Raw genomic sequence first — 25,379 nt, 5'->3', positions numbered from 1 at the left:
TTGTCCAACTCCAATACCAGTGTTGTCGAACTCTATCTCTATGATAACCAATTTCAAGGTTTAATTCCTAAATCTTTCAGCAAAATAAACTCTCTTGAGGTTCTTAGTCTCCATGATAATGAGTTTGAAGGTGGGATACCAAAAAGCTTCAATGGAATGTGTAATTTAAAAACATTGTCTCTATCAAGTAACAATCTTAGTGAACAACTTCTAGGAATTGTTCATAACTTGACTTGGTGTGCAAACCACTCAATAGAGGAATTGTATTTAGATAACAATCACATTATGGGATCATTTCCTGATCTCACAACATTTCCATCATTGAGAGAATTATGCCTTTCAGAAAATCAATTAAGTGGGACAATACATGAAAGTTTGGGAAAACAATTTAATCTAGAGATATTATATATTGGTGGTAATCCATCTGAAGGTGTTATTTCTGAAGCACACTTCTCAAAGCTCACAAAATTGAGGAGGTTACAAATATATAGTGACTCATTGGTTTTCAACTTCAGCTCTAATTGGGTTCCACCTTTTCAGTTAGACGAGCTATATATGAATACTTGTCAACTCCCTCATTTCCCAAAATGGCTTCAAACTCAAAAAAATTACTATTGGCTTGATTTAGCTAAATCTGGAATTTCAAATACTCTATCCAATTCATCTTGGATCTTCCCAACTCACTTGAACTACATAGATCTGTCTGGGAACAAAATCAATGGACACATTCCAAATTTGCTATTGGAGTCATCCTTTCCCTTCATCATTAACTTGCATTCAAATAAATTGGAAGGTGAAATACCACCATTTGTATTTAAAGGGTCACATTTGAATCTTTCTAATAATACGTTTTCAAAGTTAGCCTTGTCCTTATGTAAAGCCAGTAATAATAGTTTGGAATTTCTAGATCTCTCCAATAGTCGATTATTAGAAGAGCTTCCTGACTGCTGGATGCATTTTGAAGGGCTTAAAATTCTTAAGTTGGCAAACAATCATTTTTATGGGAAAATCCCAAGTTCAATGGGCTCCTTAATTGAGATTGAAACACTGGATTTAGGCAACAATAATTTTAGTGGGGAACTACCTTCAACCTTGAAAAATTGCACAAAGTTGATATTTCTTGATCTTCGAAACAATAGCTTGTTAGGACTGATACCGATGTGGTTAGGGAGAAGCCATCCAAATTTAGCTGTCCTTTTTCTTAGGTCCAATCACTTCTACGGAAGAATGCCTCCACATCTATGCCATCTAACGCATCTTCAACTTTTGCACCTCACTTTGAACAGAATCACAGGAAGTATACCAAAATGCCTCAACAACCTTATTTCCTTGACTAATACAAAGAGTCCCAATGCAGCCAATAACCATTCATATGAATTACTGTCTTCAAGATATGTTGAGGTTACAATTTGGATGTGGAAAGGAAGAGAGTACAAGTATGGAAATAATCTTGTACTAGTTAAGAGCATAGATCTCTCATGCAATAAATTAATTGGGGTAATTCCAAAAGAAATTGTGATGCTTAATGGATTGATTTCTTTGAATCTCTCAAGAAACTTGCTGACTGGAAAAATCACTTCAGATATTGGGCTATTACACTCATTAGAAGTCTTGGATTTATCTGATAACAAGCTGAGCGTTGAAATTCCTTCAACCATTTCTCTTATTGATCGTTTGAATTCCTTGAACTTGAGAAACAATAATTTGTCCGGCAGAATTCCAACAGGCACTCAACTCAGCACCTTTAATGCCTTTGCATATGAGGGGAACCCAAATCTTTGTGGATTCCCACTTCCAACGAATTGTTTGGGTGAAGAAACACCTCAAAATTCAACCGTGAATGGAAGCAGTGGAGATGCTATGCAAGATGAGAAAGATGGGTTTATAACCCGAGGGTTTTATGTTAGTGCAACCACTGGATTAATTTGTCGTCAGTTTTTGGGGAGTTTGTGGCACATTACTACTAAATAGGTCATGGCGATTATCCTATTTCAAGTTCTTGAACAATATCAGAGATCAGCTATACGTGATTGGAGGAGTGACTATGGCCAGATTGCAAAGGCAACTTCAAAGCTAATTAGTAATAATATTTTCTCTATTTTTGGCTGTCATTGTTTGGGCCCATTTCTAGTTTCCATAATTTGTAAAAAAATATCTAGTTTCCATATCTTTGAAGGCTGCCATTGAATTCTACAAAAATTAGTGAAGTAAGCAAATAAAAGAATAAAAGAAAAAAAAAAATTTACTTACTACTAGTATATTGTGATAAGAACGGGAATTTGTTTTGGGTCACTAAAGCTTCTTCTTTTTTTTTTCTTTTTTTTTCTTTTTTTGTTAAAGAAGATAGCAACATTCACTAAGAAAAAAAATAAAAAAAATACATCTTCAGCTAATGAAAACTCAATCATATATGAATGTTAGTTGTTTTGTTGTTGTTAGTATGTTATTGTTTATTTTAGACCCCCACCCAAAAAAGAAAAACCTCATACGGTAGTTTTGCCCCTGATTTTAATGGGGAAATACAAATTAAAACCATAACCTTCTATATATATAGCACATAATTCTTTACTTTAAAAAATATAAATTAATTTTTTTTAACAAAAGAAGAAAATTTTACGATCTAAAAGAAATAATTTGGGGAATTTACAAATAATTATTATACAATATGCTCCAACTTTTTTTCATTCGATAAAGAAAAGTCAAAGTTAATGAAAGCTGTGTGCCTTTTACTATTTGAAAAACCATAGAAGAAGACTTATAAGAAAAAATGATTATCTTCTCAAAGCATTTAATATATGTTCCAAAGAGTATCTTATGAGAAAAACTATACATGAAAACTATTGATTCAAAATCAAATCCTCTCCCAAAATTATTAAATTATATAATAATAAAAAATCACAACAGATCACTCTAAGTTCCTAACCATTGTAGCAAAAGTTGTGAACGTGTTTGTATCATAAGACTTATTGTTTCATAAAAGATCATGCTTGCTCAAAAAGAAAAAATAAATAAAATAAAGGGAAAAATGCCCATAGACCCCCTGAACTTTAGAGGAGTGGTCATTAGACCCCCTAAACTTTTATTTTGGCTAATTTACTCCTTCAACTTTACACTTCTGCCAAATCACTACCTCTGTTAATTTGCTGTCAAAATTCTAACAGAAAATGCACATGAGACACACGTGAAACAAAGGAGAGAACTGTTTTTTGAGTGAGGGAGACACGGTTGATCAGAATGGCCATCTCGTCGTTCAATCACAATATGGATCCACACCAGACACACCCAAAAAAAAGTCTCAAATCTCTAAAACAAGTTTTCAATTTTAAGAAGGTTCTAATGGATCTAGATATGAGGGATTGCGCCGCTAAAGCTCCCTAGGGATTTTCTAGAAACCCAAATATCCGGAGTTTTTTTGTTTTTAAGTTTTTAATTGAAAACAAAAATTCTGGGTTTTGAAGAATTCGGTGTTGTTGGGATTTAGAATTGGATGTGGGTTTTACCGTTTTGGCTAGTTTTCTTTATTGGGTTGGTAAAGATTGTTAATATAGATGGTGGACTTGGCTATTGGGGTTGTTGATTACTGCTCCCAAAGAATTCGCCCAGAGAATGCTTCAAGGGTAAAAGAATTGGAAGTCCAACATTCCATCCTTGTAAACCATGCTTCATTGTAGGAAAACAGGGTCTCGAAACTAAGGCATCATGGGAAATATTTAGAATGAAAATATCAGTAAAATGATGGCTATTGAACAGGAGATCCATATTTGCAGCTGGACGGTGCAGTGGGACCATAAATGGCAGAACAAAGACTTCCAGCCCCGGCGGTAGGGATGCCACAGTGGTGTTCTAACCATTGATCTCTCTTTTCTTCTCATCTTTTTTATTATGGTATTTTAAGCATCATGTGCATCTCACGTGTATTTTCTGTTAAAATTTTGACAGCAAACTAACAGAGGTAGTAATTTGGCAGATGTGTAAAGTTGAAGGAGTAAATTAGCCAAAATAAAAGTTCAAGGGGTGTAATGACCACTACTCTAAAGTTTAGGGGATGTGTGGGCATTTTTCCCCAAAATAAAATAAAAGATCGTGCTAGCACAACAAATATTGTCATTCTTTTTATATTTTATAGAATTTTATTCTTTCAATATTGACTATTCATTAAGCAAGAAGGTTATTTTTTTTCTATTTTTTATTTGTTTAAAATAAGTTCTACACTAAATTTATCTTTCATTCCAATATCTTAAAAAAATATTATCCTTTCTCAAACATATTATTTTCTTTAGTTCATTTTTATTTTTTTATTTTTGTTTTAATTTCTGTCCAGTTTGATATCGCCATCTTAATCATTTTGTTTTCACACCAGGTGTTGCTGTGTAGGCCTCGACTCAGAATAAATTTCTCTGGGAGATATTCATTTCCATTTTTGATACCTCCACTCTTCACCTCCCCCTTGCGCACGTATCTAGCCCAATATCTGAGACAATTCATGTTAGCCCATTAATCACCACAATTAAAAAGAATAAAATAGTCTCTTTCCTTTTCAATGTGGGATTAAACATTTTCACAACTCTTCATCTTCCATATTCACTCCCACATCTTTACATTTATGTTATAACATTTACTCATTTTAATTATTTAATATTAAAATGTTCCAACAATCTCCCACTCATTTTAATATTAAATTTTAGTTAAAGAGAGATTACCAGGTAAAGATGGGTCACTATGCATCATGAAGGTGTGCTCTGCATTGAACCTTCACTTAATAAAACAGCGATCTCAACTCCAGAGTCGTAGTGGTCTCCGACTTGAACTAGGACTGCTTTAGGGAAATTAAGCATCACTGCTTACACATAACAACCCAGGTGTTGACATGAGCTTTTATAGCTAGCACTTTACGGCCATGTGCTGATCCCAGTTTCATGAGTGTATTTGAGATTAAGTCCAAATCTCATAGGGAGCGGCCCCACCCCCACACTCACATAGGTGAAATTTGTCAAGGGTGCTCCTATAATTTTGACACCCCACTCATACGAGCTACAAATTTCATTAAGAGTTTTTTACTCAACCTCTCCACATTACAGGATAAATGCACTTACATCATAGGGATGAACAATTAAAAAATTATTTACAGAATAAATAATTTAAAAAAATAAATAGTGCATTTCTTACGACCATTATATGATTCGTTTTTTCCATTGAACCCAATTCTCAGGATCTCTGGTCCTTGGGTTGGGTATCCTCATACATGGCTCATGATTCTATGTACTTTAGTCCCATCCCCCTCGATGTATTCCAGACTCTATCTTTTGCCAAGGCCTTGGTAAATGGATTTGCAAGATTATCATTTATGTTATAACATTTTCTCATTTTAATTATTTAATATTAAAATGTTCCAACACAAAACATTTACAGTGTGATTAGGTTTGTGCTTCAATAATTAATATTTGTTGAGGTTGATAATTTGATATGTATTTTAATCTCAACCAGCAAAGTGGCTGTAGAGTGTAGACTTGTTTACCCTAGAATAATTAGTTTTGCATGTGCTATGATAATTGATGAAGTGGTAACATTATTTTTCTTTAAATCGCTTACAAATTACATCAATTAATGATTGACAATTTTATTTTTTATACTTTTTTTTTTTTCCAATTAATAGTTCTGAGAAATAAAGATAAATGAAAGATATTCTGTCAAATTAAAACTACGTAAACTCCCAAAACCTTTCGATGGTGTTCATTAAAATTATTTTCTTAAAAAAAGAAAAGAAAGAAAAAGATAAAATAAACCGTTAGCATTGGTGTGGTTACTATGGACTTCAATATGGGTTTTTAATATTGGGCCTAATGTAATGTGAGTTTAGGTTTGGGTATTTTAATTTTTAAATGGGTTTGAACTTTGGGTATGTAGCTAGGCCTTGGACTAGGAGCTTACTTGGGCTTTTAATTGGTATTGGCCTTTGGGGTTATTTTGTGTGACGTTAGAACTTAGAAGTGAGGGTTTTTATTTATTTATTTTTTATAGAAAGTTTTTGTGGCTACCATGTTTGGGTAAGTAGAAATTTGACACAGTTAATGTATTGGGAAAGTGTCCAATGCCATTTTCTCTCTATTTAGAGGAGAAGCCGTGGATTCTCTTTTGGCTTTGGGAACTTTAATTCATAGAATTAAATGATGATTTTAATCTTAAATAAGGCTCGAAAAAAAAAAATCCCCAAACAAAAAATTGGAGAAAACTGTGACAATTGCGTGATTCAGAATTTGATAATTTTTTTTCCTTCTTCTTTATATACAAATTACTTATGATTATCAGATTATGTCTTTGGACTTTGGCATGATACTTTGATAGTTTGTTACTATTTGATACCAAAAATTAGAAGTTTGAAATTTTAGAATTTGGGTGTTGTAGCATGATCCACCCCACTTAAATTATTTTTTAAGAAATTTTTTTTGTAAATATTATATATATATATATATTTTTTTTTCCATGTGCATTTCATTTTTTAAATATAATAGAATTTCACTTTATAATGTCCATTTCATGATAATTGTTATTTATTATCAAGAGAAGATAATAATATGTTTTTGGTGTAAATCTATATATATATATATATATATTTATATATTAATAAGCAAAATTTAGAGAAAGTTTAATTAGAATTAGAAGTTAGAATTCAATTTTGCTTCATGTATCTACTTAATTTTTTTTTAATCTTTGTGACAAATGAGTTAATAAGTGCAAAATACTAAGAATCTAATATTAATAAATTATTAAAAAAAAATCGCATACACTCAATAAAAATCATTACTCGTTTTATCTTATTAAAAGTTAGAAAAAAAATGATCAAAAGTAGTATTAAATTTAAGTAAGAATTTTAATATGTGACTAATTATGTTTACTTTTTTATATAAAATAATTTGGCTAATTATTTATATTTTTATAATAAAAATTCCGTTTAATTTTAAATGCATCCATGCATTGGTATGAGTTATATAATAATAATAATAATAATAATAATAATAATAATAGGTAAAGTTGGGAGAAAATCCAATTAGATTTCCAATTGGAATTAAATTAGAGTCTAATTTTATGCCATGTGTCCCATCTAATCTAAGTTTTTAAATTTTTGTGTCAAGTAAGTTAATTCAATGTAAAAATTGGATTTCACATAAAAAAAAAAAAATGTAAAAATTGGATTTTAATTAGAGTTTAATTTTGTGCCATGTGTCCCATTTAATCTAAGTTTTTTAATTTTTGTGTCAAATGAGTTAATTTAGTAGTGTAAAAAAGAGGAGTCCAATATAAGTAAATCATAAAAAATATATTTTTTGAATGATTTTTATATTTATGAGCCTTTTTTTTGTATAACTAAAAACAATTCAAGTTTATAAGTCATATATATATATATATATATTTATATATATATTAATTAATAGTCAAAACTAAGAGAAAATCCAATTAAATTCTAAATTAGAGTCTAATTTTGCACCATGTGTCTCATCTAATTTTTAAATTTGCATTTCAAGTGAATTATTTGGTGCAAAAATTAAAGAGCCTAAATTCAATCAGATTCTAAATTGAATTATAATTGGAGTTCAATTTTGCGCATGTGTTCCATTTAATTTTTTAATTTTTGTGGCAAGTAAATTATTAAATGCAAAAATAGAAGAGTTTAGATCTAATTAGATTCTAAATTATATACATGTAATTGTGATTTTTTTAAATATATCAGTGCATATGCACGAGGTTACACACTAGTATATATTAATAGACAAAGTTTAGAGAAAATTTAATTAGATTCTATAATTGAAGTCCAAATTTGCGCATATGTGTCTTAAATTATTTATTTTTAGATATTTTTATTTCTTAAATTTGGAGTCAAATGTGGGACCATATTATAAATATTCATCAAAGTAAGTTATTGAGTACAAAATCTAAAGAGTTTAGATTCAATGAATCGTAAAAAAAAGAAAAACCAATATAAAAAATAAAAAATTAATTAAAAATATTAAAAAATATTTGAACAATTTACATTTTCTACCTAGTAATATTTTTACAAAATTTTGTAAAGAGTTAACAAAATATAAAAATAACTATATATATCAATAATATTTAAATAATATAAATGAGAATTATACTATTCTTCATAATATATGTTCTTTAAACATATCTATTTGTATTCACGAGATTTATTTGAAAAATAAATACTTTACGAATTCCAAAAAAAATCATAAAATAATGAACCACGTGTATTTTTGTCGGAGAAAGGACAGAATAAAAAAGAAAAATGATTTTTCTTAGGGAAAAAGGAAAAGACAACTATGTTTATAACTTTTGCACGTAATTTGAAATCTCTCCGTATTATGTAATAAATCTATAATATTTTTATAAAAAGATAATATAATATTTTTATAAAAATAATAAGTTATATAAACAGCCAATAATAATCTATTACTATTTAGGATAACATTTTATATCGTTTCGCGTGCAACTGAAGTGTAAGAAGCGAGGGAAAATAGGCTGTCCTGTCTAGTGTCCACTCTATGATCTCCATCGTCATCTCTCTCTCTCTCTCTCAAAGTTATCTCATTTGATCCACTGAAAAGCTAAGCAAATTCAAAGCAACTGTGGAATGTGGAAGCTCAAGACCGGTGCAGAGACAGTGAGAGAAGAACGTAACAATGATGATGAAAGTGGTGGCAGTACTGGCAGTGAAACGTGGCTGAGAACTTTGAACGGTCACTTGGGACGTCAAGTTTGGGAGTTCCACCCAGAGCTAGGCACCTCAGAAGAGCTTCAGCAGATCGAAGATGCTCGACGTGGCTTCTCCGATCGGCGGTTCGAGAAACGCCACAGCTCTGACCTTCTCATGCGCATTCAGGTCTGGTCCCATGTACCCACTATCCTAAATCTGTTCAATTTTTCTTTCTTTCTTGCTTGTTTTAGTTCTATGGTGAAGATGGCGAAATGGGTTGCTTTCACTTTTGTTTGTTGGCTTATTTGTTAGTGGCATTTCTCAATTTTGTTGAATCTAATGGTTATATGAAGTTTTGGTTTTTCTGTTTGGATTTGGATGAGTTGGGGTGTTTTTGTATTTGAGATCATGATATGGGGTCTGTGATTACCAAGAAAAGAGTGGGGCTTTCGCTTTTTTTTTTTTGTTGGTTAACTTTTTTGTTTGTGGCATTTCTCAATTTGATTGAATCTAATGGTTATATGAAGCTTTAGTTTTCTGTTAGATTTGGATGATTTGGAGTGTGTTTGTCTTTATGTATGTGTCGACAATTGAATCGAGATCATGATGTGATGTCTGTGATTATCATATTCTAACCACCAGTTGTGAAGTGGGGTTTTCACATTTTGGATGAAATTTAAAGGCCACTGCTTCCTGGATTTTGCATTGTAGAATTCAAGAGAATACTTCCATTCCAAGCGCAAAAAGATGAGGAGATAAGGGATCACCTTGTCTAAGTTCCTTACCTCCTTGGATAGAATTGTATCAACTTAAGGGCCAAAGTCTCTGGAGTTTTAAGATCCCTTAAGATTGTTCATGGGGGTGGTGGAAAATTATAAAACTCAAGAGACTTATTCAGGCCTCATCTCAAGTTCCTAGTGGGGCCTGGTACTGAAATCTACTTGTGGTATGACAATGGGCACCCTGAAGGGCCTTTAATCCAGAAATTTGGTCATAGAGTAATTTATGATTCCCACGTTAATTGAAGCTAATGGTTGTATATACTTTTAAATTTCAATTCAGATTTAGATGGATTGGGTGTGTTTGTATATGTGTATATACTGAGAAATTGAGAATTGAGGTGGGATCATATTCTTCTTCTGAGCTCATGGAACATCTTCTGTTTGATAACAATTATAAATCTTTGTTGATTCTATGATATATTAAGTGGGTCTGTAATCATCAAGAAAAGAAAATGTAGACTGTGTATGAAATGATTTTTAGTATTTGAATTTTTTGTTAGTGGCATTTATCAATTTTCTGGAAACTAATGCTTAAGAAAGAATATGCAATTTTACATTTTTTTAAAATCAGAATTTAGATGCACTGGGTATGTTTGTCTTAATGTATATATTGTGAATTAAATTGAGGTCATATTATTCTTAGGCAATTACTTTTTGCTGGGAACATATTGAAATTTGTAATTGACTTGGTTTTTTCTATTTTTCTTTCTGTACTAATTGATTCACAGTATGTTGCTTTACTTTTTCCTCTCAAATTTAGTTTGCAAAGGAGAATCCATCTTTTTCTACTATACCACAAATCAAAGTACAAGATACAGAAGAACTCACAAAGGAGGCGGTAACAATCACATTACAAAGGGCCATCAATTTCTACTCAACAATTCAGGCACATGATGGTCACTGGCCAGGGGATTATGGGGGTCCCATGTTTCTAATTCCTGGTTTGGTAAGGATGAAACCTACAAAACAGAATTTTTTCCATAAGAGTGGGGAAAAAGAAGGCAATCCCATAATTTTATGTAGTAAAAGTGGACTAATCTATGTATTGTGGTTGAATTTGAAAGCACACAGTTTCATGTTATAAGATTAGCATATTTGATTTGAAAACTTGTTTGATTCGCAAAATGAACTGGAAGAGGTCTTGTAAGGCTTAGCAAGGAATGGGGGGAAAAAACCACTGAAGAAAAATGAAGTTCTTTCACTTCTTGAATTTTTCCTCTAAAGTTATCTTGAGCTGACTTGAAGTGTGATCCTTCTTATAAAATGCAATAGGTGATTACTCTTTCAATTACTGGAGCACTCAATACCGTCTTATCAAACGAACATATATGCGAGATCTGCAGATATCTGTACAATCATCAGGCAAGAATATTTTCTCGCAACATAGAAAGTTTTATATATAATGCTCCTTTTCCACATTGAATTTCACTTTTAGTCACACTGTTAATAAAGGGATAACTGCCTTACTAATAATTTTTTATTTTTTTTTGTCTTCAATTTTGCGGAAACCTTTTTAATAATTTTATTCCTCATACTTTGGTAAATTGCTTATATGATTGATGAAAGCGTTATGAATTAAACTCAATAGAGCTTTGTTCTAAACTTCTAATTACTTTGGGTGTGGTAGTATTAATATTGTTGATGAAAAAAAGAACTTGAAATGGTGACTCTTCTAATTGCAGAATAAAGATGGGGGTTGGGGTCTACATATTGAGGGCCCAAGCACCATGTTTGGTACTGCACTAAATTATGTTACTTTGAGATTGCTTGGTGAAGGAGCTGAGGATGGATTAGAGGCAATGGAACAAGCACGGAAATGGATCTTGGATCATGGTGGTGCCACTGCAATCACTTCATGGGGGAAAATGTGGCTTTCAGTATGAACTTAGTGTTATTTTTTGTAACATATTGCCAAAGAAGTTAATACCTTGAAAATATCAACTGACTTGTGGTTGATTTTCTCTGGTTTCAGGTACTTGGAGTGTATGAATGGTCTGGGAATAATCCACTGCCACCAGAAATATGGCTCTTCCCTTACCTTCTTCCTTGTCATCCAGGTCTCTATTTGACTGCTCTTTCTTATACCATTAACACAATGTATGTTCAGTTTCGTCAAGGAAAAAGTATAATGTATTGCTTACGGTTTAAAAATCTTACTAACATGGTTTAGAAAACATTGGGAAAATGTTATATATCACTTAAAATTTGTTCAATCTGCATATTCTCTGTTAAAATTTGTGAGGAAGAACTTTGATTCATGAGTGTCAACTGAGTGGGTTGCTAATTGCAGTAGAATGGCTTTTTCATCAGTTTCTTGGTTTTGAATTTCCATGTTTTCTGTTAATAGGAAGGATGTGGTGTCATTGCCGAATGGTGTATTTGCCCATGTCTTATTTATATGGGAAAAGATTTGTCGGTCCTATCACGTCCACAATCCGATCTTTGCGAAAGGAGCTTTATATGGTTCCCTATCATGAGATAGATTGGAATGAGGCTCGCAATCTTTGTGCGAAGGTAGGTAAAAATTATACCTTTTCTTCTCCTTTAATTTTTCTACATTTAAATTTTACCCTTCCACACTATAATATTTTTTATTCTCTTTTCAAGCTCTTGCTGTTGCACAGAAAAATAATTCAAATACTAGGTTTCAAAGATACTTCAAAATAGTTTCTGTATCAGATTAATTGATATTGTATAAGTAATAATGATTGTGTCAAGATTTAGAATTGTGAAAAGATATTAATCAATACTGCAGAGTTTGGTCAGGCTCCCAGAGGGTCAACTTCAAACCCATTTCTGTCCCAAACCCAAATTGTATCATGATTTCCTATTCAAAACCATTATCCATAGTATCAAAAAATGTGGAGTTCATAAAATGTCACATCAATTACAGATATGTATCAAAACCCTATGGTGCCCAGAGTATCATTATTGCTTACTACAATTTGCTAGCTTTTTAGCACTTTCCAACACCATCAAGGTTTTGTTTTTATTTTTAATTAAAAAAAATAAAATCATATCTTAGGTTTGTTGTCTATTGTATATAAGCTAACTTATTTTTTGGGGCTATGTGAATGTAAGCTTAACTATATGACTATTGCTCTTAAGTTTTACTAACATACTCTCTGCATTGGTCTTAAAAAAATAACTGAATTAGACAATGAGCTAATTTGAGTTCATAGATACGTTAATATGCAATAGAACATCTGATTCAAAATAAGATTTAATATGCAACTTCTGTCATGTTTCACTGTCTGTTGATGCTTACATGGGTTGCTTTACAAATATTGTTAGGAAGATCTATACTACCCCCATCCACTGGTTCAGGATATCCTCTGGGGATCTCTATACTATGCCTATGAACCTGTTTTTATGCGTTGGCCTGCAAAAAGATTGAGGGAGAAGGCTCTACAAACTGTAATGCAGCATATCCACTATGAAGATGAAAATACTCGGTATATATGCATAGGGCCTGTCAATAAGGTAATTTTTTTTAAGATGTGAGAGAGAACTAGAGAGCAAAGTTTGACACTGGAAAATTTTAATTTGAAGCTATGAGGAAAAATGGTTGATAGTCATTCAAACATAATATCAATTGAAGAGTTAGATTAATTAGCTTCTTTAGCTCTACACCTTCACTCAAAGGCACTCACTGTACTTGTTGGTAGTTCCATTGAGCTATTGGCCTTGTATTTTGTGGATGATGCAGGTGTTGAATATGCTTTGTTGCTGGGTGGAGGATCCAAACTCACAGGCATTCAAATTACATCTTCCCAGAATCTTTGATTATTTGTGGATTGCTGAAGATGGCATGAAAATGCAGGTTCAGACATTTACTGTTAAACAGTTTTTAACTGACTTAACAAGCATTTCTCTCTCTCTCTCTCTCAGTACCCCCCCCCCCCCCCCCCCCCTCTTCCCCCTCCTCTCTGTGGGGGGAAGCCCTTAGTATTTTTTTAATTGTTCAATGAAGTATATAGAGCCCATGATTATGTTTCACTACCTCAAATATTGAGAATTGTACATTGTGTGTTTGTATTAATTTTGATGTAGGGTTATAATGGGAGTCAATCATGGGATACTTCTTTTGCTATTCAAGCGATTATATCAACTAACATTGCTGAAGAATATGGAGCAACTTTAAGAAAAGCACATGACTACATAAAGGATTCACAGGTTCTCCTTTGCAGAATTTTTTTATTATTATATCTTAAAATTATTCTTTTCATATTTTCATGACCAATTGTGGTTTGCTTTGAAGGTCTTAGAAGATTGTCCTGGAGATCTAAATTTTTGGTATCGTCACATTTCAAAAGGTGCTTGGCCATTCTCAACTGCAGATCATGGATGGCCTATTTCTGATTGCACTGCAGAAGGATTGAAGGTAAAGTTAGAACAAACAGTTCCATACTATATAATGGAAAAAATTTCTGATATCTATTTCTTTGTGCAGGCTGTTTTATTACTATCAACATTCCCATCAGAAACAGTTGGGAAGTCGTTAGATGTGAAGCGGTTATATGATGCTGTAAATGTTCTCCTTTCCTTACAGGTAATTGTTAGATATGTTGCATTTTTAGAAGCTCAAAGTTGGAATCTGACATAGCAAGTTTTAAAAAAAATGTTAACAGATTGAAAAAAGACATAATAGTTTACTCATGATTCTTGTAATTGGCTTAACTAGAGTAATTTATTATATGTACATTTCCCTCACTGATGGCAACTAATTGTGCCTTCAGCTTGGGCTTGCTTAAATATTTAAGTATTTAAAGAATGTAGGTGTTGGCAGTACTGAACTCTGAACATCCAAGGATTTATCATTGATTCACAAATGATGAAAATATTAACCTGAACGTTTATTGTCTGATTTTCTCTGAAAAATGTAGACATTACTCTGAAGTTCACAATTCTCACACCTCTGGTTCTTTTTTATTCAGATAGATATCTTCAGAAGACAATAGTGGAAGAGGAAAAGAAATTCCTCCAACAAAGGATGTAGTTTGTCTACTCTATAGTTTTTCTTACACATATCTTAACGTCATGAATGCCTTAAAGAGTCTTGGTTGATTGGATTAGATGATATGCAGAGTATTAAATTTGGTTATAAGCATGTTGGGTATTTTTTTTTGTTTTTGTTTTTTTTGTTTTTAATGTTTTATTACTCTTTCCAGAATCATACATCTGCATGATATGTGCACCTGACTTTATTGTTCTTCCATTTTGTTGTGATATTTTTTTTTTTGTTTAGTTTGCTTGTCTCTGGTATTGTTAGCAGATTAGTTTTGCAATTCGGTAGCTGGTGAATTATAAACATTCTAATGGATGTTCTTAGATCACTGCAGAATACTGATGGTGGCTTTGCAACTTATGAATTAACTAGATCCTACCAGTGGTTGGAGGTAACTATTATAACTTCTTAAGGCTTCTTTCTTTTACTTTCACCTTTAGTTTTAAATAATTCTTCTTACCATGAATTTGCTATGTCTTGAAAGTTTGAATTATTGCCAAGTACCCCCTTATTAAGAGCTTCATGACTAAGCTGGACCTGTTCTCCCAGTGATATTTGAACTCAAATACAATGAATGTTTAGGCTTAGCCTTCACTTAGAAAAAAATTGTAAATTACTTGTGAATTGTTTTTCCTCGTTTATGTTCTTAGACATATATTATATAATTCAGCCCTAGAATCTTTTGCGACTTCTGGCTGCACCAATATTGTGATTCATACTAATCCATTGGAGGAAAACCATCAGTGTTTGGAATGACACTTTAGAAGCTATTCCACCTTGAATTTCATTGTATGGAAACCCCTTGAATTGAGATGGCTAAAATTCATTAGGGATTTTTAGTTCAGAAAAATAACCTTGATTCACAAACTTTAAAAAAGCTGAATTTTCACTGAGATGAGATACTGGCATCCTAACAGTCTACCAATGATACTTGTTTCCAGAGTAAAAGACTGTCTTACATGTCATGGGACTCAGCTCATGGCTCCTATGTTAGCTCTGGTTGGTAATCACTGATTGCCCAGATGACTTCCTATATAGATGTGTGTGTGGGTGTGTTTTGCGTAGTCTATACTTTACTACGTTGATTGAAAATTATATGACATTGATTAGGGATTGTAGGGAATTGAGGTCAATGAGCGCTCTAATGATACCATATCCCCCCATAAGAAATGGTGGAGGGCAACAACGTAGGTTTAAAACTCACTGGGTGTTTGTGTAGACTTATCAATCTAAAAAAAAAAGGATTTTAGGAAGTTGATATAGAGCAATGGTGTTTTGACCTGGGAAATTTAGGATCAATGTGATGATTAACTCTATATAAGTTTCTTTTTTGATTGTTAAGTTTGCATGTGCACTTAAGTGGGTTTTGAAACCATGGCCTTACCCTTTGCCCTTTCTTTCGGGGAAGGAGGTGCCTTTTGAGCTAGAGCTCATTGGCAACTCCATATCAATTTCTAATGATTTTATGGTTGTATTTAATTATGATTTGATGAGCTCTTTTTAGATATAGGGAATGTGGTAAAGAAATCATATCAGTTAGTAATTTATCCACACACGGCAGGTGTTTCTAGCCCTTGAAATTATGGTTGAGTCACACGCATTTTTATAGGGCAGTCAGTTGGAAATTCACTAGAAATTAAAATCTAGCTCTTTGTAATCCATATTCATGTGTTTTTCCCTCTTCTTTGCCTTTCTTCGGGTTTGAATGGGGGATAAGGGGATGATGTGTGAAATGAAGATACTTTACTATGCCATTCTTGCTTTTAAGTGGTGGCTTTGCAGCAGTGGTCGAGTTATGTAATCCTAAACTCCATGTTCTTATCTTGTAATTGGCTGTATAGTTCATTTTATCCTATGCTGCAAGTTTATTGGAAAGATGCTGAGATTATATTTGCAATGTCTGTTGTCTCCATCAATTTTCAGTTAATCAATCCTGCTGAAACCTTTGGTGATATTGTGATTGATTATCCGTAAGATTTCATCACACTTCATTTTGTAATTCTATTTACTTTCATTGAAAAATTCTAATATGATGTTAAATGAAGTGATTATGTAGATATGTTGAGTGTACGTCAGCAGCAATTCAAGCACTTACATTATTCAAGAAATTATATCCTGAGCATAGGAGGGAAGAAATAGAAAATTGTATTGCTAAAGCTGCAGAGTTCATTGAAAAAATACAAGCTTCAGATGGCTCCTGGTTTGCTTTCACATTACTTTTCTATTTATATTCTGCATATTTGCTTGAATGTCTTCGTTATTATCAGTCACTAATTTCTCTCCCACTTTAGTTTTGTATCAGTGCCTGAGCTTAATGTAATTAGTCACTTGTATATCTTGGAATTGTTTGAACTTTGAACAGTTATGAAATTACTTGCACCCAATTAATCTAAAATAATTAAATAGGTATGGATCCTGGGGAGTCTGCTTCACCTATGGTGGGTGGTTTGGGATAAAGGGGTTGGTAGCTGCTGGAAGGACATATAACAATTGCTCTAGCATCCGAAAAGCATGCAATTATCTGTTGTCCAAAGAGCTTGCTTCAGGTGGTTGGGGAGAAAGTTACCTATCATGTCAGAACAAGGTTGGTACTATATTTAATTCTTATATTCTTCTGTAACTCCCATATGCAGGCCATCTTAATCTTTTCTTGAACAGGTGTATACCAATCTCGAGGACAATAGGCCACATATTGTCAATACCGGATGGGCTATGTTAGCCCTCATCGATGCTGGTCAGGTACATTTGGTGAAGAATCATTTGGAAACTCCCCCCTATCCCTTCTTTTTTTTGCCTTTGGTGCAAATCAACCTTTCAAATTCATTTTAGCATTTGGTTGATAATATGAATTCATCTTCCCATCTGTCTAAAGTTCCTCGCAGTAAGGTTATTAAAACTAGAGAATTATCATGCTTGCCTACTTAAGAGTCATAAAGGAAAAGTTTCAACATCATATTGGTAATGAAATATCAATTCCATACATTTCCTGCACTCAATGACATTTGGCCACAGAGAAATAGGTTCTGAGAGTGGAAATTCACTTTTGTGAAAACTAATGGGATTTTTGAACAGTAATGTTTAAAAATCCATACATTATATAATTAATACTTTGATACACACAGGTAATATTTGTGTTAATTTCACCAATCGTGTCTTGCATGAAAAACACATTCATCACCATATTTCTCATAATTTGAAAATTGAAGTAACTATCAGTTTTGGTTGATTGCATTCCCAGTTTCATTTAAAAAAAAAAAAAAAGTAATAAAAACCAGAAAATAAGGACAGGCAAAAAGAGATCAAGCTGGTTGTATACTTTTTTCTTCCCAACAGAAATTTATATCACCTGCTGTATAATTTTTCTAGTCTCGATATTAATAATTGAATTTTTTTTTCTCTCTTCTGAAAGGCTGAGAGAGATTCAACACCATTGCATCGTGCAGCAAGGTTATTAATAAATTCTCAAATGGAGAATGGAGATTTTCCACAAGAGGTAAACCTAGGCATTGTTTCTCTATTTTTCTTTCCTATCAAAGTGAAATATTTCCTGAATGTGCAGTTGTATTATGTTCTGAGGAAAGGCAGGAACAGACCAACAGTCCATTTCTATGGCTTTAAAAATGCAGTATCCTATTACATAAATTTGACTAAGAAATAAATCACACCAAGATAAAAACATGTAAAACATAGAAATATTCTTAGCATATTTTTACTAGGGATAGCTGACCCCAAAGTTTTGGTATTGACACTTTGTTGTTGATATTTTTACTAGAGGTGGTTAAATGAATGATATGGAGGTTATAGGTTCTCTAGACCATTAATTTCTTTAGATATCTAGGTTCTTATAGACTAGAAAAGATAAATATTGTAAATCTTTGGCTTGTCTGCTCATGTATTTTAGACCACACAGCATAAGAATCTTTTAAAAACAACTTATTTCACCAGCAACTGCTCAAGAAAGTTATTTATCAATACCTTATATGTATGTGTTAATAATTTATGCATTTTGTCATACAGGAGATCATGGGAGTTTTCAACAAAAATTGTATGATCAGCTATGCTGCATACCGAAACATTTTTCCTATTTGGGCCCTTGGAGAATATTGTTGTCGAGTATTGCAGGCACCCTAAATGATGTCATTTTTACCTTCTTCCTCTTTGTTTTTTAGTTTTAGTTTTTGTTGTTTGTATTCTATAAATGTCGCTTTTGCAGGCACCCTAAAATATTTGTTGTCGAGTATTTTTACTATTGCTCTCAACAGTTTAGTTTTCCTAAAATTTTCACTCTATGTATATGACCATTAATGAATAAAAATAATCCAAATATTTTTATAATTGTGGGCCACTTACATTATTGCCAATTGGACGTAAGTGAGCCTTTGTAAAAGTCCCAATGCTAGCTTAAGGCCCCAATTGCATGAGGTAGATGTTGAATGGTAATGGTAGGTATGATGTGCGTTCATACTATGAGGCATTGAAATGCTGAAGTGATGCAAATTTCCTTAGAAAAGTATTTGGTGTTCAAACGATTTGAAAAGTACTGCATTTACTGTGTGGATTGCAGTTTGGGGACGGATTCTTTTGTGATAATCCTATTATCTTTTTGTTTTCTGGGTGTTTGCGCTTCGTCGGGTAATGTTAATGAGTGTTGTTAATTTACTTGCTAGATGGAATTATTAGTTTGGCCTACAGGCACTACACTATCATTATTATTTTGTTTGGAATCTAGTCCTCTTGTGACTCATGTGGAAACTATGGAGTTAATAGTTTGGCATACACTAGCATTGTATTTTTTTTTTTTGTTTGGAATCTAGTTAGCTTATGCTTGATGTGGAAACTATGGAGTTATTAGTTTGGCATACACGCGCTAGCATTGTATTTTTCTTGTTTGGAATCTAGTCCTCTGATGATTGATGTGGAAACTATGGAGTTATTAGTTTGGCTTACACTATCATTGTATTTTATTTATTTATTTGTTTGGAATTAGTCCTCTCACCAGTTCAACTGAAGTTTTTTACTAGATTATTTTTTAAGTATTTTTTTTTTTGAGAAATAATTACAACATGTTGTTAATCCCATAACTTGTTCTCGTCTCTTCCCTCTTAGACTCCCAAGCACTTTGTGCATGAGGATATGCCAATTCAACTACAAGGCTTCTGGCGATTATTTTTTTTGTATTTGGATTTTAGTAATACTCATTCTCACTCTTGGACCTAAATTTTATGTATACATAATGTATGTAGGAGATTTGCATTAACATCCTTTTTTTTTTTTTTTTTTTTTTTTTTTTTTATAAAATATTATAAATCCAAAAGATTGGATAATTGACACAAAGGATGCCTTCTACTGTAATGTCCAGCACCTCTATGTATCTCATGAGAGACTTTTCTCTCACAAACTGTGGGGTTCACACATGTGCGTGCCTGTACATGGTGTGAAAGAGATGATTTTCAAACTGTATCGAAAATAATTTTCTAGCTGTAGGTGTCATTGCAATTTAAGTCAATCAACCATCACGTACCGACTGCATCAACCGACTTCTATTTCAAAAGCGTGGGAATCCCAACATTTGGGCCTGACATGAGCAATTTTCAGAACCCACTGCTTGTACAAAACTAATAAATGTATTAATTGGCCACAACAAAAAAATCACCCAATATTGACTTTTGAGAAAAGTAGCTTTTTGCGAACTATTTTTAAAAGTATATAACTTTTTTTTTTTTTTTCAAACTACGTATTAAATCTACCTTTTCCTAAAATGATTAATTTTATGTTTCAGATTAAATTCTGCAAATTAATGGTGTACATATTTAAAATTTTAAATAACAGGACTATTTGTATGCTGTTAGATAAACAAAAAATAAATAAATGAATAAAAAATTTCACTATGCAATAGGCGAAATGGAGAGAATATATAAAGCATAATTTTATATAAAATTTTTGAAATAGCAAAAATACCATAAAAACTTCAAATCTTATTTTAATTAAAATCCCTTATTTTAATGGTTTCAATACTCCTTTTTCACTCTCCAACTACACACATATATGATGTCCTCTTATAACATATATGGTCCTACAACAAATATGTGGAGTCCACCAAATATGAGAAAACTTATCTCACGAGATTGAGAATGATTTTAAAAACTATTCTTTTTTCATAACTATTTTATGTAGCAGACTATAAATAACTGTCTATCAATTTTATATGATCCTATCATTTTTTCTCTATCACATCGTCTGTCACGTTACATCTTGGCACAGAATTATTGCACAAAAATTCTGTCCATGATTTATTCTATGAGATACTTTCTCGTAGGCCCTCATCCTTTCCCCTTATACTATCAACTGACGACTCTTCACCCACTAACAGTGACATTACTTTACATTTGTACATATTTCATTACCTACACAAGAAAGAAAGTGTCTTATGCGATTGCAAATGTCCTCATTAGATTTGGTGAGAACGACATTTAAGATCTCTACCCCCCCCCCCCCCCAACAACTATCACCGACAATACTAATATTAATTACTTTACATTTTAATATATTAATTACATCACCTACGTTTATTATTGTACTAAATACGAATACATTTAAATCATGGATAACTTTCAACCCCCACCTTTAGGAAATACTGACAAATGACATTTTCATTTCAACAGATAGAATTTTTCTTTTCAACCGTTAACTTCATATCCATGTCCATATCGATTTCCTGCGGATTCTAGTGGCCATTGCTGACCTGTAAGGCAGCATTGATAATTAATTAGTTGAACATTTATCCTCTTGGCATGTGCGGCAATTTATTAATTATTGTTGTCATGTTGTACGAGCTTGATGAATTCACACCGAAAACTACATTTTTTATTTAACAAAAAAAAAAAAAAAACAATACATGTTCCACAATTGTTACTTTCTAAAACTGCCTAAAAAAGTCTTGTACCACAATAATAATAATAATAATAATAATAATAATTTTTAATATAATTTGTTTACAATATTAAAGTAATGTTATTCTAATCATAACAAGGTATATTAATAGATATACAAAAAAAAAAAAAAATGTAAACATTATTGTGTTTTTTCTATTACTCTTTTAGGGATTGTAGTCATTTAAGATGTTGGATATACACATATGAGTAAAGTCCCAAATTGAATAATAATAAAAAGAAAGAGTGATTAATATATAGCATAATTGTCATCAGAAGGAATATATAGCATAATTGAGTACATACGCATTAGACTTAGGCCTTTTAGATTAATGTGTATCTCTATATGTTATATTAATTATTCAAGAAAGATCTACAAGATGTCTATCTCTCCAACATAGGAAGCCTTATAGGCAAAGTCATCCTCAAATTTTGGTATCATATGGCCAAGTTTGAAAGATACACACTTGGATATCATATCGAGACAAAAAGGTTTAGAAAGCAATACAGGGAATCATGAAGAATAAAATATCTGCAAGTCTCTTAGCACAGTAATGTAAACAGATGTGTTAAAACATTCTCTTGTTGATTGTTTAATATCAATATTTTTGGTTTATGTTCATTTGTTAATAATATATTTTGTCTATAACTAGTAAAAAAAAAAAAAAAATTAATCATATTTAGTGTACAAAATTCTCAATTTTATATAGTTAAGAAGAAATGATTAGTCATGTAATCCATAACTCCAACTTGAGGTTGTTTGTTGGACCCGAATATGTGATGTGTTTTTGAGTGGAAGACATCTACCATTGCTTCAAGACACAACTTCTAATTATCTAGAGTAATCAAGACAAAAGAAAGAATATATATTTGAAAGTGGCAATGGTGAAAATTTCTTTCCAAGGTTTCAAGACTTCATCCTTTCCCCTTATACTATCAACCGAAAACTCTTCATCACCTACTAACAGTGACATTACTTTACATTTGTACATATTTCATTACCTACACAAGAAAGAAAGTGTCTTATGCGATTGCAAATGTCCTCATTAGATTTGGTGAGAACGGCATTTAAGATCTCTTCCCACCCATCCCCCACCCCCCCAACTATCACCGACAATACTAATATTAATTACTTTACATTTTAATATATTAATTACATCACCTACGTTTATTATTGTACTATATACGAATACATTGAAATCATGGATAACTTTCACCCCCCCACCTTTAGGGAGTACTGACAAATGACATTTTCATTTCAACAGATAGAATTTTTCTTTTCAACTGTCAACTTCATATCCATGTCCATATCGATGTCCTGCGGATTCTAGTGGCCATTGCTGACCTGTAAGGCAGCATTGATAATTAATTAGTTGAAAATTTATCATCTTGGCATGTTCGACAATTTATTACTTATTGTCGTCACGTGGTGTGAGGTTGATGAGTTCACATTGAAAACTCCATTTTTTATTTAGCAAAAAAAAAAAAAAAAAAACATGTTCCACAATTATTACTTTCTAAAACTGCCTAAAAAAGTCTTGTACCACAATAATAATAATAATAATAATAATAATAATAATAATAATAGTTGTTAATATAATTTGTTTATAATATTAAAGTAATATTATTCTAATCATAACAAGGCATGTTAATAGGCATACACAAAAAAAAAAAAAAAAAAAAAAAATTGTAAACATTATTGTGTTTTTTGTATTAATCTTTTAGGGATTGTCCTTCTAGATGTCTAAACCAAATAGTCATTTAGGATGTTGGGTATACACGTGTGAGTGAAGTTCTAAATTGAATAATAATGAGAAGAAATAGTGATTAATGTATAACATAATTGAGTACATATGCATTAGGCTTAGACCTTTTGGGTTAAAGTGTGTCTCTATATATTATATTAATTATTCAAGGAAGCTCCACAAGATGTTTATCTCTCCAACATAGGAAGCCTTATAAGCAAAGTCATCCTCAAATTTTGGTATCATATGGCCAAGTGGATGGGATTGACATGAGGGGATATGGATGGCTATATTTCTAGGAGCATACTTCAGGCGAATTGCCTTGGAATGAAAGGTAATTTCAAATATGCTTTGTTACGAACAAGGAAGTTTTAAGTAATGCAACTATATATGAATCTAATGGAGAGGGGTGCTAGCATTATTTTGAATGGGCTGTCAAGTAGGAGGATCCAAGGGGCTGATTCATTTCCATTTTTGATACCTCCACTCTTCACCTCCCCCTTGCGCATGTATCTAGCCCAATATCTGAGACAATTCATGTTAGCCCATTAATCACCACAATTAAAAAGAATAAAAAAGTCTCTCTCCTTTTCAATGTGGGATTAAACATTTTTCACAACTCTTCATCTTCCATATTCACTCCACATCTTTACATTTATTTTATAACATTTACTCATTTTAATTATTTAATATTAAAATGTTCCAACAGGTATCAAGTGGCCAAGTGGATCTTTGATCCTTAAATTTTGGTATCAAATGGCCATGTGGATCATGATTAGAAGATCGAAATTAAAATCAAAGAAATAAAACAAAGATGTATATTTGACTAGTAGTATTTTATCAACAATATGTAGAAGCCATTGCTGACCTACAGGAAGCCTCATAAGGATCAACGTCATCCTCAAATTTTGGTATCAAAACCGAAAATTATATAGGCATAGGCCAAATTATGGCCAAGTGGATCATGATTAGAAGACCGAAGTTAATATCAAAGAAATAAGACAAAGATGTATATCTGACTTGTAGTATTTTATCATCAATAGAAGCCATTGTTGAGTGTTGACCTACGACTAATTATATAATTAGTAGGGAGTTTATTTCCCATTTGTGTTCTCTCAAGTCTCAATCATGCATCAAAGAAACAATAATTAGGACAAACCTTTCATCAAGTTATAACCAGCAGTTTTGATGTCCAGAGTTTGAAAGATACACACTTGGATATCATATCGAGACAAAAAGGTTTAGAAAGCAATACAGGGAATCATGAAGAATAAAATATCTGCAAGTCTCTTAGCACATTAATTTAAACAGATGTGTTAAAACATTCTCTTTATTTATTTATTTATTTTTTTTTTTGCTGAAGTGTTAAAACATTCTCTTGTTGATTGTTTAATAGCAACTTTTGTACTTATCCTATAAGAGAATATCAACATTTTAGGTTTACAAAAATCTCAATTTTATACAGCTAAGAAGAAACGATTAGTCATGTAATCCATACCTCCAACTTGAGGTTGTTTGTTGGACCCGAATATGTGACGTGTTTTTGAGTGGAAGACATCTACCATTGCTTCAAGATACAACTTCTAATTATCTAGAGTAATCAAGACAAAAGAAAAAAAAAAAAAAAATTTGAAAGTGCCAGTTTGGTAGATTTGATTTATTGGTAGTTGGGTATAAATGCCAATGGTGAAAATTTCTTTCCAAGGTTTTCAATAAATTATTAATCATTGGTTGTGTGTGTCTAGTGTCCGCTGTTTATAACCTCAATCTACAACTACAAAGATTAGAGCCCTTTTATAGTTGTACTCTGGTTATGTAATGTATTATAAATCCGATTTAAAATACTAATATTACTATTTTCGTATGTGTTCTAATAAGTATTATTGTTAACTCAAAAAAAAAAATATTAATCATTTCATACTTTATGGGATCCCAACCATTACTGAGGATAAATTATTGTGCGATGGACAATAATGAAAATAATAAAAGAAAATGAATGGTTGATCAACAGATATATTATTGAAGCATGTTATAATTGTAGTATATATATATATTAATTATATTTTGGGACATCCCATAATTGTAACATCAATGTTATGTTAAAAGAAAAAAGTTTCTCTTTCTCAAAAAAAAAAAAAAAAAAAAAAAAAAAAAAAAAAAAAAAGAAAGAAAGAAAGAAAGAAAGAAAGAAAAAGAAAAAGAAATCATATAAATATAGCTAGAGCT

The 25,379-nt window shown here is 31.9% G+C and overlaps 2 protein-coding genes across 5 annotated transcripts; both read left to right on the top strand.

The window, feature by feature from the left end:
* Positions 1 to 285: 285 nt before the first annotated feature.
* On the top strand, positions 286 to 1,971 carry LOC115991370 (receptor-like protein EIX2). Its single transcript, XM_031115071.1, has one exon. The coding sequence runs from the start codon at positions 286 to 288 to the stop codon at positions 1,969 to 1,971; it is 1,686 nt and encodes a 561-aa protein (XP_030970931.1).
* Positions 1,972 to 8,468: 6,497 nt separating this feature from the next.
* On the top strand, positions 8,469 to 18,814 carry LOC115989776 (cycloartenol synthase). 4 transcript variants are annotated; one of them, XM_031113639.1, is made up of 18 exons: positions 8,469 to 8,875; positions 10,232 to 10,417; positions 10,744 to 10,833; positions 11,154 to 11,348; positions 11,444 to 11,528; positions 11,819 to 11,985; positions 12,766 to 12,954; positions 13,181 to 13,294; positions 13,525 to 13,647; positions 13,733 to 13,855; positions 13,925 to 14,023; positions 14,814 to 14,870; positions 16,403 to 16,449; positions 16,536 to 16,679; positions 16,886 to 17,063; positions 17,138 to 17,218; positions 17,889 to 17,972; positions 18,497 to 18,814. In XM_031113639.1, the coding sequence occupies exons 1-18, from the start codon at positions 8,627 to 8,629 to the stop codon at positions 18,608 to 18,610; spliced, it is 2,325 nt and encodes a 774-aa protein (XP_030969499.1). In that variant the 5' UTR covers positions 8,469 to 8,626; the 3' UTR covers positions 18,611 to 18,814. The 4 variants fall into 4 exon arrangements, with proteins under 4 accessions (XP_030969499.1, XP_030969500.1, XP_030969501.1 ...); XM_031113640.1 differs by having other exon boundaries at positions 11,819 to 11,989; positions 12,770 to 12,954; XM_031113641.1 differs by lacking the exon at positions 17,138 to 17,218.
* Positions 18,815 to 25,379: the final 6,565 nt, after the last annotated feature.

Source organism: Quercus lobata, chromosome 5 (genome assembly GCF_001633185.2).
Source record: "Quercus lobata isolate SW786 chromosome 5, ValleyOak3.0 Primary Assembly, whole genome shotgun sequence".
NCBI lineage: Eukaryota > Viridiplantae > Streptophyta > Magnoliopsida > Fagales > Fagaceae > Quercus > Quercus lobata.
This window is presented reverse-complemented; position numbering and strand designations above follow the sequence as displayed.

What these genes read in the sequence shown, in the direction of transcription:
- LOC115991370 (XM_031115071.1), top strand. Translation starts at nt 286, where the DNA reads ATGGGATCATTTCCTGATCTCACAACATTTCCATCATTGAGAGAATTA.
- LOC115989776 (XM_031113639.1), top strand. Translation starts at nt 8,627, where the DNA reads ATGTGGAAGCTCAAGACCGGTGCAGAGACAGTGAGAGAAGAACGTAAC. An exon ending in GCATAGGGCCTGTCAATAAG is followed by an intron (nt 12,955 to 13,180) that starts GTAATTTTTTTT and finishes TGGATGATGCAG; the next exon opens with GTGTTGAATATGCTTTGTTG. An exon ending in CCCTCATCGATGCTGGTCAG is followed by an intron (nt 17,219 to 17,888) that starts GTACATTTGGTG and finishes CTCTTCTGAAAG; the next exon opens with GCTGAGAGAGATTCAACACC.